Below are 15,222 nucleotides of genomic sequence, written 5' to 3'. Positions count from 1 at the left end.
AAGTGCCAAGCGATCACTTCGATCCTCTTTGTCCGACCGAGTCGTGTGTCTGCGACTTTTGATACCCCTTTCCATCGTTGCCCCTCATCCTGTCCATGCCTTGCGATGTGACATATTTGGCATTTTTGCCGCTCATATTATTGATTCTGTGGAAATACATTTTTCTTCGTACTTTTGGGGAGTTTCTTGTTCAAAGACGGATGGGGTCCTGTGGGTATTACATACTACTGGGGTTGCCGTACTGTAGAACATATCCAGACAACTGAGATAGTTTCAAGTTTGCAAAGCATTCTTTTCATCAATTGCAAGTCTGACCTAAGCTCATCCGTCAACAAAATGTTAGTTCATAGCTTAAGAGTTGATATGCATGCAAAAGCAGAACAAAGACGGTGACAACAAAAGTTCACCGAGCCCAGGACTGACTTTATAGATGTGCCATAAAATCATCAATAATGTGAGATCATTGAGAGCATTTGACGGCACGTACCGGTCTGCTTCCATTGCACCAGCTCGGCTTCTTTCCAAAACTCCCCTTTTGACGGAGAGAGTAGACTAATCTCGTTCGAGCCGAGTTCTGCCATCCCAGACCGCCAGCGAGGGAAGAAAAGCCCAACTATCCACTACATGCAACATCCACCACCATATATCGCAATTATGTCTCGCGTTTTCTTTGATGTCAGCATTGGATCGGGTAAGTTTTGACCAGACTGATATACATCCATAAATGGGATAACATCTTTACTTACCTGAACATAATATAGCTCCGGCCGGACAGATTGTCTTCGAGCTGTTCGATGACACTGTTCCCCGCACTGCTAGGAACTTCCGGGAGCTCTGCACCGGCCAGAACAACTTTGGATACCGCGGCTCCATCTTCCACCGTGTGATCCCCAAGTTCATGCTCCAGGGTGGTGATTTCACCAAGGGCAATGTACGTGTAGCGAATCTCTCACATCTCTACCCCACTACCCCACTCCTCTAGCTGATAATTATGATGAATGGATCGATTGACTAATTCACTTCCTCACATGCTACAGGGAACTGGTGGTAAGTCCATCTACGGTGCCAAGTTCGAGGATGAGAACTTCATCCACAAGCACGACCAGCCTGGTCTCCTTTCCATGGCAAACGCCGGAAGGAACACCAACGGCTCCCAATTCTTCATCACCGTGAGTTCTACCCAACTGACTATTCATTTCCATTTTTTACGGAGATAATTTGTGGTGTTTTGCATGGTGTCCTTTCTTGAAATTGTGACTTCTAACCTTTGCTATAGACTGTCGCCACCCCCCCACCTGGATGGAAAGCACGTTGTCTTCGGCCGTGTTGTCTCCGGAATGGATGTTGTGTCGAAGATCGAGGCCGAGGGCACTAAGAGCGGAAAGCCCAACTCCATGATCAGAATCGAGAAATGTGGAACTGTCTAAATTAAGTTACGCTAGTTCGGGTGTTAACCTAGTAGTCTATCTCGATACATAAACTATATTCCTAGTACTGCCAACTCTATGACTATACTTGTGCTAGCTTGGATTGAAGGGTTTACACTCCTCTTTATGTATGTTACGCGCCTGGAGCGGTGATCACGCCATTTCGTAAGCCATTCATGCAGCTTTCTTCAATGGGGCCTTGGCTGAAGTGCGGGGATTCAACTGAGGAGCCGAGAACAGAGACCCGCCATCGGCCAGAGACCCCAGGGGCGCCGAAGCCAATTCACCTGAAGGATTCATCTTGCATGGGATTGGCATTGTTCTCGTATCTGTCAGGTCCACAGTCAGTTCAAAAGTTCATTTTGGGTGCTATGTGTGGATTGTGTGGTCCAGCGCGAATCCACGGCCCTAAGCACTGATTGGATCGACATCAAGCATCCCCTATAGGTGATTGTATCACTGTTCGGAATATCTCTGATCTCGTCCTCAATTCTATCATGTTCGGGAGGCAGAGACTGCCTGAACGGGCAAGAGTTGTCTGCTTAATTTGCCATGTGCGAAAAGTATCATCTTTCCACGCCACTGTGAGTGACCTAGAACTAAATGAAGAACTGTAGATATGATGTGATCTCGAGGATCAAATAGATGGAGTCTGCAGCAACTGCAGAAGATGTAGCCAAGTTTGTCGGTTAGTTACTGACGGCCCCAATACCAATATCGCCAGACACTGATAATTTCTAGACGTCGTGGTCGCAGGCCTTACACAACCAGGAACTATATTTCTCCAACAACGCACATTGAATCGCCCCTTTCGCACGAAACAGGGTCTACTTTGGGTATATCTGATAACGTCAGAGCATTACACTCGCCGATGTCGTCGATGCAGGACTCGCAAGTTAATTGTCAAGCCACTAAACCATCTGCAGAAGCACAGGCGTTTGTTGCCACAGAGTCATTCATGTCCACCCTCTTGCACTTTTCAAACACATGTTATACCCGAGTCTGTGTACTTGATGCGTGACAGCTTCTCAAAGGAGCTTTTACAAGCTGTCGAAGCCACTTCACTACCGCCAAAGTCGCAGATCGAAGCATACAGAGACTCTTATTTCAAACAGCATTACCACCGCGCTGCTATCATTGATCGAGCCGACTTCTCAACAGATCATCCTTCATTAATCCCGACTCAGGCTATCTGTCTTTTAGGCTCTATGCTCCGCTACTCGGGCATCCATTCGCCTATCGAAGAGAGCGAGCCGTACTACAACAAAGTGAAAGCCCTCTTATACGCAAACTACGAGCCAGATCAGCGAAACGTTCTCAAGGCACTATGTATCCTTGCATTCAGGAACATCACCCCTCCAAAAGTGGTCAGCCTGGATTGTTCGTGGCAATGGATCGGAATGGCATCTCGTTTAGCCCAACAAATGGGGTTTCATCGCGAGGAGACCTACGTCCAACTTCCAACCCCGGGAAACGCACGTCGAATAATGTGGTTTCTCTTTGTGAGCTTTCTTCGCCATGCGTCTGATAGAGATTGTTTAAGACTGATTCAAACTACAGACCGAAGACAAGCTCGTAACCGCCTGTTTCGGCCGGCCTTCTCTTTTTGGAGATTTCGATTTCAAAATTCGACCGCTCAAGCTCGAAGATTTCGAAATCCCAGATCTTCAAGCAGAGCTTTGCATCGAATATAGAAATCTCAACGTAATCCTTGGCCGCCTAGTCGACTGTCACGGCCGAAAGGGCGAGGCGTCTCAAGAAGAGGTACTGCTCTCTACCCCAGAAGCAGCTCCATTATCTAACAACATACAGGCATTATCACTCCTCCAATCCCTCCAGAACTGGACCCACAACCTCCCACTCAACTTACATCTCTTCACCGATCAAATCCGCAACCCTTTCCGGCGTGATATCTACGAGGTCCACATAAACTACTTCGTCTGCGTCATAGTCTTCTTCCGCCTGTTCGGCTACACCTGTTCACCTCGGGCTCGACCGCATCCCTAGTCGCTTCTTCTTGCATAGCCCGTCTCTATCAAGAGATCATATACCGCGATGAAATCAACTTCCTCATGCCAATCAACAACTGGTCCTTGATGGTCGGCTGTGCTCCAAAGATTCGACACAACGCAGCTTGTCACGGGAAGGATCAACTGTGTGGGGAGGAATTACCTATCCTCATTGATGCTTTACGGTATATGAAGTTGAAATGGCCTCCCTCTGGGGTTTTATTGGATATTGTGGAGAGACTGTGTAGTGTTGAGGCTGGGGGGTCCGGATGATATTGAGGATGGTCAGGATTGGCAGCCTGCGGGGGGAAATGAGCCTGATCAATTATAATTGGATCTTTTGGAAGCATTGTTTCCCTTTCCTAGTGAGCTTAGTCCGAGGATGGTGCTTGTCAAGGGTTGTGGTGATGAACTGGATTAAGAGATGCTTGATAGAATGGTAGAGGCTGGAAACGATGACTTGGATTGGATTTTCAATGAATTTCAGCTTGGATTTTTGGATGCTTGATATTTACAGAATGAGCTCCACTATTTCACTTGACCTTCCTCATTCAATCGTGCAAGGTATATGACTTCCTACCTACCTCCCTAGTTATCTAGCTATTTCACAAATGATTATACCCCCGCCTGAGCTCCCCATGGGAAGAACTGCAATAGTGTTTGGAACAACTTTGGATCTCCTGCAACTGTCCGAGACTCAGCGTCAATCTCACCCTGAATAAGCTGCCGTAGCTCAGCCTTGGTAAGCTTCAATTGCAATACGACCTTCTCCAACGCGCCGGCCTTGTCAGATAACAATCTATAAGACAAAGCCCCGTTGCTCAGAATGAGCCTCCACGTCTCCTTTTCGTCTGTGACCTCGATATCAATCAACAACGATTCTTTGGCAGCCTGCGGCCCATCAATCTGAACAGAGAGCCCAGAGAACCACTGTACCAGGGTGAGGAGTGGACTCAATGACGGTGTGACTACGGCGGACGGTGGATTCTCAGAGTACGTTTTCTGCAAATCCTGAGCTCCAGTAAGGTAAAAGTTCCTCCAAGTCCCATTCAAACAACCATATCCAAGCTTCGTAAAGACGGAAGCAAGTAGCTTGCGTGCTTCGACGTGTTTAGGGCCCGCAGCAATGACATGCCCTAGCAGTGTAGCAGCGAAGCGTAAATCACCCTTGGAACTAAAATCCTCCGCCAAGCTCACTGTCTGGTCAGTGCCACCCATACAAGAAACATATCGGATACCTTCTTCCACGGGGGGAGGTTTCCAGAGATTGACGGGGTTGCTGTCGAACCAAGTCATGTATCGTTGGTAGATGCCTTTGACGTTGTGATTCAGAGAGCCGTAGTAGCCCTGTAAATTGCCAGGCATTATCGAGAGTCGGAGGTAGTTTGAGAATCCCGGCAATCTCAACACCTGTCAGACCTTTTTTCATTAGACGGACTGTCTGGTCATGCATGAAGGAGTACCATATCTCGCTGTTCGGAGATCATGCGATTGATTTCCTCCTGACCCCAAGTTGGCCAGTGGTGTCCGGCGAACAGGACAGCAGATTTGTCGCCGAAAAGAGCGATACTCTCGTCCAGATATCGCGACCAGGCTTTAGCATCGCGAACAAGTGCACCGCGCAGAGTAATTATATTGTGCATATTATGCGTACCGCACTCGGCGATATACAGGGCCTGCGTATCCGGGAAATAGAGGTTGAATTCAGAAGGCGCCTCTGCCCCAGGAACTATTTGGAAAACGATGCGGGCTCCATCGATGTTCATTTCCTCGCCGGTGGTCGAGACTGAGACGTTGGGGGGGAATCAGAGAGGTGGTGCCTTGCGATGTTGCTAGTCCCATTCCGCAGCCAACCTGACCCTCTGCGCTCTTTGGTAGAGTTGCGCCATACATGTACCTAGCGCGGCGGCACATCGCAGGTCCAACATGGATGTTTTCGCTGGTGGCTTCTTCCATGAACCCTTCTGGAGCGACTATGGGAATGGTAGCTTCCTGGCCCGAGGGTAGGACACCGGTGGCACCGCCAAAGTGGTCGATGTGGGAGTGGGAGTAGATCAGCCCGGTGAGTGGTCGATCGCCGCGGTACTTCCTGTACAGGGACATGGCAGCAGCAGCGCACTCGTTGGAAACCAAGGGGTCAATGACGATGACGCCCTTGGTTCCCTCCACAAGTGTCATGTTTGAGAGGTCGAAGCCACGCACTTGGTGAACAAGCCATGCTGGTAGGTGAGCTGACCCCGTTGCCACAGCTTTGGATCCACAGTCTCTGGACAGTCGCTCTCTAGAAATGCATACCCTTCTGCATCCCAGGCTATCCCACCGGCCGCAGTTTTGAAGGTGCATGGCTCAACTGTGCCCAGGAAGCCGCGCTTACGCGTTATCGAAATCAGACATTGTAGAGAGGAAATCAGGTTTTTCTTCACAGGAGAGCTGGAGGCGTCAAGTCATGCAGCTTAAGTAGCACAGGAAGATTGTGGGTCTACTAACAATAGCGTCAATGCGCTGCATTGTGACAACTTCGGCATCATCTCGGTGCTTGTACCGGATATGCCGAAGTAGACCTGCCACCCCCGCATCCTAACCCCAGGTTTTATAAAGTCGAGTCCCAGGGTGGAGTTAGGTATCTTTGCAGTTAATCGGAGTGATTCAGAATGGAGCAACTGGAGGCCAAAGGAGGCTTGGAGCGGGTTGAGATGGCCGATCGCTCGGCGGGCTCAACGACTGTGGACTTTGGCTTCACGCAAAGCGAACAGCGGAAGATTGTGCACAAGATTGACAGGCGGCTGTTCACTGGGCTGGGACTGCTATTTGGAATCAGTTTGGTTGACCGGACTAATTTAGGGAATGCGTCGATTGCAGGGTACGTGAAGTGCGAAGAGGTATAGAAGTGAACTGACAAATTCCAGCATGCAGAAGGATCTTCTAGGGATTGGGTCACGCTATGTTCGTTATCCGTGGTCACTCATTCTAACAGACTATTGACGTTGTAGTCACTGATTGTCCTGATTTTCTTCGTCCCCTATGTTCTGTTTCAGCTACCGAGCTCGATCATCGTCCGCAAGCTGGGCCCTAAAGCTTTCCTTGGAGGCATCACATTTCTATGGGGTGTTGTGATGATGGTGAGACCTTGGAGCATCTTCCACTTGTGTTAAACTTACATCAGGTCAGTGTTTTGGATCCGTCCACGACTGGAAGGTGATGCTGGGATTGCGCGTCATTCTAGGAACCTTTGAAGCGGGTCTCTTCCCAGGTGCAATTTATCTGCTTTCGCTGCGGTATACTCGATGTATATCGATCGGTCATTACTCCATACCCACGTACTAACTTGCGCAACTGATCAGACGATGTCCACAAACGCTACTCCTCCTTCTACTTGATAAGTATAGTCGGCTCATGCTTCACAGGCATTCTCGCCTATGGCATCTCACATATGGACGGAGTGGCTGGAATACAAGCCTGGTGATGGAATTTCATCATTGTCTTCTCACCTGTGTCATCGCTGTCACCGGATATATACTTCTCGTAGACTTTCCACAAGAAGCACGCAAAGCACGACATTTCCTGTCGCGGCAAGAAATCGACTTTGTGATTCACAAAATCAACCAAGATCGCCAGGGTGCTAGAGAAGAACCTTTTACATGGTCTGCATTCCTCACGCCAGCGCTGGAGTGGAAAGTTTGGGGTTTCGCAATGATTTTCCTGTAGGTTGGCCTACATCTCTGGGGAAAGTATCAAGACGCTAATATGAATAACAGGTGTAGCACCGTCGTCGCCTACTCCATGGCCTATTTCTTGCCGATCATTTTATCCAGTAAGATGGGCTTTAACGCCGGGCCATCGCAGGCTTTAACCACACCGCCATACTTCTTCGCAGCAACCATAATGTATACTGAAGGCTGGTTGGGGGACAGGTGGCGGATTCGCAGTCCAATCATCGTCTATAACGCCCTCCAAGCAGTCCTCGGTCTGTGTCTACTAGATTGGGCTGCCTCACCGGGGGTACAATACTTCGGCGTCTTCCTTGTCTGTGCCGGCTGCAATTCCACAATCCCCGCCGTCCTATCATGGCAGGCGAACAACATTCGAGGACAATGGAAACGAGCCTTTTGCAGCGCCAGTCTAATCACCTCAGGCGGCATGGGCGGTATCATCGGAGCGTCGATGTTCCGATCTCAGGATACACCGAAGTATTTGCCCGGCATCATTGCGTCAATTTTGTGAGTCATGATCCACACCCAGGAACCGAGCTAGAAAAACAAAATCCTAATGGGACATCGGCCAAATGCAATGGTGTGATTCTGATAGTTACCGGGCTTCTCACTGTATATATGCACGCCGCTAATCGAAAAGCCAGACAGGGTCGGTTGGAAATCAAAGGGTTGCCGGGGTTCTACTATACGTTGTAAAGGGGATCCACCAATGATCTACCGAGGTGAATAATTCTGGTTAACACCTTTTGCAAATCTTGAACCGAATCCTACCTCGTAGTACAAATCCAGTTTCAGGCACCAAACAGTAAAATCTAGAAAGATCGAGTGGCCGAGTGGCCAAGTGGCCCACGCGCTTACAGTCGGCCTGCCAAGTTTGGTGGCACAAAAGGCCGGCCCGATTTCCAGTTTCGATGTCGCCATCGGGGCCCACCGACTGAGAACGTCCACCCTAAGGTCCACAGTGAGATCTACGAAAGAAAAAAAAATAGAAAAAAAAAAAAGAGTGAAAAATTTTCTTGGTTTGAATCATTGAAGACAGCCGACGGCATGTTTTTCATTAAGCCCGAAGCTAGAAAGTAGTAGCCATGGCGCGGAGGGGGAATCTGAAAGACTAGGGACTAGATACAAAAGGGAATTGTGGGTAGTGAGGAAAATAAAGAAGAGAACATGGGACACCGAAAAACGATGCAAGATGCTGAACATTCAGTATCTATAGGACGCGATTGGAATGCTTAGTCCCATAAGGAAGAGGATCAAAGTCACTCGGATTCCAAAACCTGGCGTGATGCGCAGGTAAAACGCCAACCCATGATGATTGTAGAGTTTTCACAAGAAATGGTCCCCAACGCAGGGGTATCGAAGTTGAAGTCGATGCATAGTCGCGAGGACAGGGGTATCGGGCGACGAAATAGAAAGGAAAAAAAAGACTGCGTCTCAAGACGACATCGTCCCTTTTGTCTGTGACGAGCCCGCGATTAAACAAGGTAGCGAAATTTGTGAATGGTGCAAGAGATGAGTGAAAGCAAGAACTTTTTTGGGGTGGTGGTTCGTAAATGTCGTGATTATCGTAATGGTGATGCACTTAAGCGGCACCCTTGATCTTGCCCCAACCCTTCTCGAGACCCCGGCGGGCCATGTCGCGAGCACGATCAGCAACGGAACCGGTGCTGCTGTTGGTGGCGGTACTGGCGGCTGAGTACTTGCGGCTCAAGCTGGAGCTGGAATCGTCGCGGTACATCATATTGCCGGCGCCACCGCGGCCGACGTGGTAGACTGGGGCGGCACGGCGAAGATCGCGCTCGAGTTCTTCGTCGAAGCTAAAGATGGCGCGCTCGCTGGAGTTGTGGACGTTGCCGGCACCGCCACGGCCGGAGGTGAAAGTCGACGGCGCGCGTGAGTCGAGACGAGTGAGCGACGCAGGGCCGGTGGCCGTGCGAGAGTCGGTGGTCTTGGTGTTCTTCAGGCTGATGACATTGCCCTGGCCTCCGCGACCTGTGTACACCGCCGGGCGGGTGGTGTGAGGCACGGAGGGGTGAGGCTCAACAACGCGATAATTTGAAGCAGGCATGATGTAGATGTGTATAGTAGCTGCAAGGCAAGCTATAATGAGGATAAGTCCATGTGCAATGTGAGGTGTGAGGCGTAGAAGATTTTGCAAATTGCAGATATGACCCAAACAATTACAGCGGGGACCGTGTTATATAGTCGGATGGGACTATGGAGTCATTTCTCGCAATTTTCACCTTGTCACCGTGGCCAGGCACGACATCCACGGGTCACACGGTGCATAGAAGAGTGGGTCGTTGGACCACTGTGGGGAATTTTTCTCTTTTTTTTTTTTGGTCTCTCTCCTATTCTGTAACTTGGGGCGTCATAGGGGATAAAACGGCAAGGAGGGGATTCCCTTTTTGGAGAGTGGCACTAAGCGTGGGTGCTCCTGGGTGCTCCAGCAACAGCCCTGTGACTACATCTCGGAGTGCCATTGGCCTACATAGTTAGAACACCCCACTGAATCCACTCATTCAACCGTCGCCGCTTTACCAGAGCCGTCGCTGACCGCAGTCATCTGACTGGGTCCTCCCTTTTCATAACCCAATAAACCGGCTTCCCACGTAACAGAAACTGCAGTGGGCGCCAATGACCGCCCTCGGCGTCTGAAAACTGGAATGGACGGTTTCCATTACCCCCAGGAAACTCCTAGAAAAAACCTCATGGTCCACAATGGGATGTCTAGACCGGTAGCACCAGCGCACAAATGGGTACGCGTTCACCGCATCCATTCTCCTTGACACCTCGTGGCTCGGCTGAGCCCTCTCTGTCGCCATCCGCCTTCCCACGGGAGATCCCCGTGTGACCAGGACTGGTTCACGATGTATTGCATCATTCGAGGACCGTCTTGCTATTTTGGGCTCTATACCGTAGAAATTCCTCATGAGTCAACCATCCCCTGGTAAAGCGCTATTCAGCTTGACGCGTGAGCAGCTCACGCCATCAAGGTAGACACCGGCACTGCAACCCCCGATACCACATTCGCGACACCAAGGTAGCAATTAACCCCAAAGGTAATAATACAGATGCATTCCATACAATAGTCACTCTGTACAGATCGTGCACATTTCAAGGACTAGCCGATCGCAGTGCGATGACTCCACTGCGATGGATCATTGCGGGAAAATTCTTCCCCCTGTGTCCCCGTCGATCCGGGCTAGGGCGACTCCTAGTGTCGGTTCGCGCGGTCCCTGGGGCGATCACCTAAAACAATTCACGCACTCCCAGAGGCAGAAGCTTGAAACTGTTTCCGGTAGCATGCCGAAACGCCTATTGTTCAGGCTCCGTTGTCAATGCGATGATACGGTCGTCGGTAGTACGAATACGGACTCTTCGTCTGTCCCGGCAAACCCCTGGTCTCAGCCCTGGAATCTAAAATCATAGTTTTTTCCTTTTTTCTTTTTTTTCCCCAGACTCAGAAGAAAAGACTAAGAGCAGGCCCAACAAGGCAGGGCATGACGAGACTAAGCCAAAACGGCAATCGTGCAAATTTTCCGGATCAGCTGCGCTGACTGGTCAAGCGATCCGACCACGGCGCCGATGGCCAACCACAGCTTGTACTGTAGTCTGTGCGAGGACAATTTCCCCAGATTTTCAGAAGTTTCAGATTTCCCCAGACTCCCAACAGAAATACGTTCTGCGTCTGCCCTTGCTTCTGCTCTGGTGGCTGAGATATCCCGCCATGCTACCAGATCACACTGTGCGCTGTCTAGTGCCTGATCAGACCCCGTGATACTGCCCGAGCGTATGTTTCTCCGCATTTAATTCAAAGGTAGGATTCAACGTGCCTCGGGATCTTCTTGCCCAGGAATTACTTCCGCATCACCTGATAGATTATGCTGTTCATGTTTGCTTGTATAATAGGTTGGATGGACCCTACCCCTACTTCTCAATTAGTCAAGAGCTTCTAACCAATCCCCCGTTCTCGTATCCCCTAACTCAATCCTTCGTTCTCGTTGCGGGATTAAACGAATCCATAAACGCAAACGGCACATCTATCCCCCCACGTCGCACACACCTCGGCGTACCGGCTATGAGAATCCCCATTTCTCCCTTTAAACCCTCATGCATCCAGGTGGAGACAGCAGGAACCGGGCAATTGTTGTCTCCCACATTATTATCTAATGGTGAAGCATGATGACACATGATTATCGTCCAGGGCTGGTCGAGACCACCGGGGAGCCCGGGAGACCGGTTACCGATGACCGGTGCTGCCGGGGAAAGGTGTTTCGATGACGCAAGGTACTTGGTACCTTCCATGCGCGGTGTGATGCAGTTGTCATCTGCGAATGTAGTTGCGAAATCGATTGCGCAATTTGGGTGTGTGTTTTGAGACTTTACGTGTAGAACATTTAGTGTGCTTTGTCCCCGTTCTGTGCTTTGCGTGAAATTCTAAGACTCGTGATTGGATTACTCTCTTTTTCCGCGGAAAGGGGAGGGGGGGAGGGGGGCTAAGCCTTTGGATTTCCAACTTGCCCGATTCTGTGTCGGGGTTTGGTGTTATGGATACTTGGAATTCAGTCTGGTGTCCTTTGGAGGGTCTTGATTTAATTCTGGTAGACTACTTGTCTTGTCTAGAAGGTAGGACTGAGTTGAGGTGCTACAGTACTGAGTGCTGGATACGCCCATTGACAATAGCTGAATCAAAAGTAAACTATGCAGCCATGAATATACACCCAGATAGTCGCAGCTACTCCTGCCCAGGCCGTTTGACCTGAGCTGAGGCAGTCAGGTGTTGTATTATGTTCTATGTTTGCGTTGTCTCATGTACTTATTCAAGAACCCAAAAGCTTCAATTTCATTATTTTCCGTCAGTTCAATTGGCATTGACTTGAAGTCTATGTCCTCAGAAGGGAAATACTCACATCAACATGGCCATTCTCAGTGATTCTTTGAAGCGCCTTGCCTTGAGACTGAGGACCATGATGCTCTCCATGGCCTTTGAGTAATTTTTTTCTGTCATTTTTTGCCTGCATGCCTATCCCACGCAGCATATTTCATAGCGGGTTTCCCTATTTAGATTCCATTACATACAAGTTTCAAACTCCGTCAGACTACAAAAGGACAATATTCTCATACCCATTAGCCTTAGTGATCATGAATTCAGAATGCTGTTTCACCGCTGACATGAGCAAGTCGCACTTAGGATGTCCGCAGTCTAGAATCGTGTGCGTAATCATCTTCTTCTCGTCTTGTATTTGGAGTTCACAGGCTTTGAGCTCCTTTTTGATGGATCAGTGCAATTCTTTGGAATTAGAAGGAGACGATGGTAGTATTGTTTCTAGGACTGTGACGAGAGGAGCAGCTCCTGCTGCTTTTAATTTCAGTGGTCCGGTAAAGTGAGGAGCGATTGGCTCAAAGAATACGTGTATAATTAGAAGCAAGCTCATTCTTTCGCAGAGGGTTGTCATCAGGACTTGAATACTGGTTTCTTCAATCTGAGGTACTTTATACGAGTTTGAATTTCCCGTCAAGCTGTCAATCTTCTTCTCGTACTCTTTCCAGTCAACAAATGATCCGTGATTGTTGCGGCTAACATGAGGCTGAACGGGCCGAGTGTCAGCTCCCGCAGTGGATCGATCTCCTCGACCACTTCGAGGGATCACGTGGACATTACAGACGGGTACATCTTCTTCTCAAAGATTAAGCCTCGATACCTGATAGCTGGGGATGTCTTGCTCATCGAATTGCTTAGCATCTTGAATGGTTCGCTGGATTTTGCCGGGCCCGCTTCTTTGCGATATGCATCTGTCTGAGAGGCTGGACACCTGCCATTTTTGGAAATTGTACGCTACAAGACTTGAGCTACAAGCCATATATACTATGCAGGGTACCACTATAATATACACAAGCCAATATCAGGAACTGTGCCATTTGGATTGTCCAAAGAAAAGGATCAGGCACCTCGGATGGTGCCGAATCGAGGCCGAGCCTGATAAGCCTCGATTTTGCCAGGAGTCACCGCCAAATGCTCCTCGCCATCAAAGCTGCTCAACGTTTCGCGGCCCTCTATCTAGCACTGTCCTCTGCACTGTTCGCCTCGCCACCTATCGCAACAACCTTGTACGAGCTCGCGGTATCCAAAGAAGCTTTCCGCTCCTCGAAATTAGCTCAGACCCAGGTCGAGCCATTCCCATTCCCAACGGGAATTTTTGTCTCGCGCGCGACTGCAGCCAAGTGCTTGCAGAACAAGCCGACAAAATGCCGAAATATATGTATCCCTGGTTCCCGTGTGACTGAACTGTTAAGCTGACTATCTTTGCACTCTTCTGTAGGTGCAGCTAGTTTGACTTCCACCCCCATGCGATCTTCCATCAGATCGATCTCGTCCCGAACCCGGCGAGACAATAGACCCTCACACATCTACCATTTCCGCAATGTGAAGGCCAAGTGCTGATATTTCGCTCGATTATTAGGCGACTACTGTGATGTCTACCTCACACACGACTCGATGAGCGTGCGCAAGGCGCATAACTCAGGCCGCAACCACCTCCGCAACGTGGTGGAGTACTACCAGCGTGAGTTCGGCATTCGGTGTATCCGGATGTTCAATCGAACAAAAACTAACATTGCTTATCAGAGATCGGCCAAGAGAAGGCTCAATCAGTCATCGATTCCATCACTTCTTCCTACGCCGCTGAGGGCCAGCCTTTGCCAAATCCCGCCATGGTCCCTGGTGCATTCCCTCCTCCTTTCGGCTTCCCTGGTACGTCCCTGTTCACAGCCTTAGATCAAAGTACCAAAAATCTAACCACAAAATGAAAGGTCTTCCTGGCCAAGGTCCGCCACCTCCTTTCGGCCTTGCAGGCCTCCCACCTCCTGGAGCTCCAGGCGCCCCAGGAATGCTGCCTCGTAAGTCAACCCGCAGTTTACCATACAGACCAGAAAACCACGGCCAACAGCCTGCTGACAATTTCCTATTCTATCAACCAGCTCCTGGTGGTCTCCCATTCCCGCCTCCCTTCCCAGGCGCTGGCGCCACCGGCACTCCTCCCACAGGAGGCTTCCCTCCCCCCTCCCAACATGCCCGGCGGTCTGCCCCCGCCCCCCGGTGGGTTCCCTGCGAACTTCCCGATCCCTCCCCCCGGTATGGGAGGGGCTTTCCCTCCTCCGATGCCTGCTCATGGCGGTGCTTCGAATTCGCCCATCCCCACCGGGCCCCGTGGCTCAGAGGGGTATCCCCCGCCTCCTGGTCGGGGAGACCGATGGTGATCTTCCAGTGGGTCCGATCTTATGCTCTCAACTTTATTTTCACGGTCCCCTGTTTCAACGTCTTCTCATATTGGATGAACCTCTCATCCTACTCATGCTCATGTTGACTCCTCTGATGCTCTGACGTCTTCGAACGAAGAACTGTCTTGTAATGGGGCAAAAGAGCCTCTCTCGCGGCGTTAAAAAGGTGTACAATAGCGTTTTTCCTTTTTTCCACAAGAAACATTCATAAACAGGTTCCCGTATCGCAGACCTGGACTTTCTCGACTCTGCAAAACTCGCAAGAGAAAGCTTTAGCCGAGAACTCATGGTCTTTGACAAATCAAACATTTGGATCAATTCACATCCAAGCATCTATTGTTATTCCAAAACCCATCTAGAATGAAAGGGCAGAAAAAGGTCTCATTTAAACACTAGGACTACTTTGCGCGTACTATTAGCGTGCAAAGAAACGCGCGAACCCATGTAAGACACATTGGAGCAAAGAAAAGGAAGCTGTGTATTCCAAAGCCCCACGAAAAACCCAGGCCGATCTCCGTAATCCAAATGCATCAGAAACGCCAGGTTGTAGAGGGAAAATGAAAAAAAAGGTACACGTCGACCGCGAGTAAATCTCCTACCAGGGGAAGGAAAGTTTTGAGACAGAAGGAGAAAGCCAAGAGAGGTTGTAGGGAAAACATAGGGTGAAGACACTCCCGTAGGAGGGTAAAGACGTCCGGAGGCGTACGAAGAGAAGAGGGAGGAAAAGTCGACGTAAGGGGACACAAGATTCAACAACCAAAACAATAAGATACCGGACCCAAAAGGATGGCGGAT

General features: G+C 49.8%; 7 protein-coding genes across 7 annotated transcripts; 4 read left to right on the top strand and 3 right to left on the bottom strand.

Annotated features, from left to right (window-relative positions):
- Window positions 1-654: 654 nt before the first annotated feature.
- On the top strand, window positions 655-1,427 carry N7477_009969 (peptidyl-prolyl cis-trans isomerase/cyclophilin; the record flags this gene model as incomplete). The annotated part of the gene is made up of 4 exons (XM_056971630.1): window positions 655-691; window positions 762-931; window positions 1,038-1,169; window positions 1,308-1,427. The coding sequence occupies 4 exons, from the start codon at window positions 655-657 to the stop codon at window positions 1,425-1,427; spliced, it is 459 nt and encodes a 152-aa protein (XP_056818609.1).
- Window positions 1,428-2,440: 1,013 nt separating this feature from the next.
- Window positions 2,441-3,434, top strand: N7477_009968 (fungal specific transcription factor domain-containing protein; the record flags this gene model as incomplete). Its single annotated transcript, XM_056971629.1, has 2 exons — window positions 2,441-2,929; window positions 2,988-3,434. The coding sequence occupies 2 exons, from the start codon at window positions 2,441-2,443 to the stop codon at window positions 3,432-3,434; spliced, it is 936 nt and encodes a 311-aa protein (XP_056818608.1).
- Window positions 3,435-4,051: 617 nt separating this feature from the next.
- On the bottom strand, window positions 4,052-4,801 carry N7477_009967 (uncharacterized protein; the record flags this gene model as incomplete). The annotated part of the gene is made up of 1 exon (XM_056971628.1): window positions 4,052-4,801. The coding sequence occupies one exon, from the start codon at window positions 4,799-4,801 to the stop codon at window positions 4,052-4,054; it is 750 nt and encodes a 249-aa protein (XP_056818607.1).
- An 80-nt stretch (window positions 4,802-4,881) lies between these two features.
- Window positions 4,882-5,614, bottom strand: N7477_009966 (uncharacterized protein; the record flags this gene model as incomplete). Its single annotated transcript, XM_056971627.1, has 2 exons — window positions 4,882-5,222; window positions 5,296-5,614. The coding sequence occupies 2 exons, from the start codon at window positions 5,612-5,614 to the stop codon at window positions 4,882-4,884; spliced, it is 660 nt and encodes a 219-aa protein (XP_056818606.1).
- Window positions 5,615-6,087: 473 nt separating this feature from the next.
- N7477_009965 (major facilitator superfamily domain-containing protein) lies at window positions 6,088-7,651 on the top strand (the record flags this gene model as incomplete). The annotated part of the gene is made up of 6 exons (XM_056971626.1): window positions 6,088-6,296; window positions 6,343-6,379; window positions 6,427-6,555; window positions 6,605-6,711; window positions 6,841-7,137; window positions 7,192-7,651. Coding segments are annotated over 6 exons (1,239 nt in total), but the record flags the coding sequence as incomplete, so codon positions are not given.
- A 1,077-nt stretch (window positions 7,652-8,728) lies between these two features.
- N7477_009964 (DUF3602 domain-containing protein) lies at window positions 8,729-9,214 on the bottom strand (the record flags this gene model as incomplete). The annotated part of the gene is made up of 1 exon (XM_056971625.1): window positions 8,729-9,214. The coding sequence occupies one exon, from the start codon at window positions 9,212-9,214 to the stop codon at window positions 8,729-8,731; it is 486 nt and encodes a 161-aa protein (XP_056818604.1).
- Window positions 9,215-13,162: 3,948 nt separating this feature from the next.
- On the top strand, window positions 13,163-14,279 carry N7477_009963 (putative U1 snRNP complex component Yhc1; the record flags this gene model as incomplete). Its single annotated transcript, XM_056971624.1, has 4 exons — window positions 13,163-13,424; window positions 13,611-13,712; window positions 13,775-13,900; window positions 13,960-14,279. Coding segments are annotated over 4 exons (810 nt in total), but the record flags the coding sequence as incomplete, so codon positions are not given.
- Between the last annotated feature and the right edge of the window lie 943 nt (window positions 14,280-15,222).

The sequence above is a fragment of the Penicillium maclennaniae genome, assembly GCF_028827695.1.
Source record: "Penicillium maclennaniae strain IBT 15551 chromosome Unknown utg000008l:1.0-3552695.0:1.0-3555053.0, whole genome shotgun sequence".
Classification (NCBI taxonomy): Eukaryota; Fungi; Ascomycota; class Eurotiomycetes; order Eurotiales; family Aspergillaceae; genus Penicillium; species Penicillium maclennaniae.
Note: the sequence above shows the minus strand (reverse complement) of the source record. Positions and strands in the feature narration are given on the sequence as shown.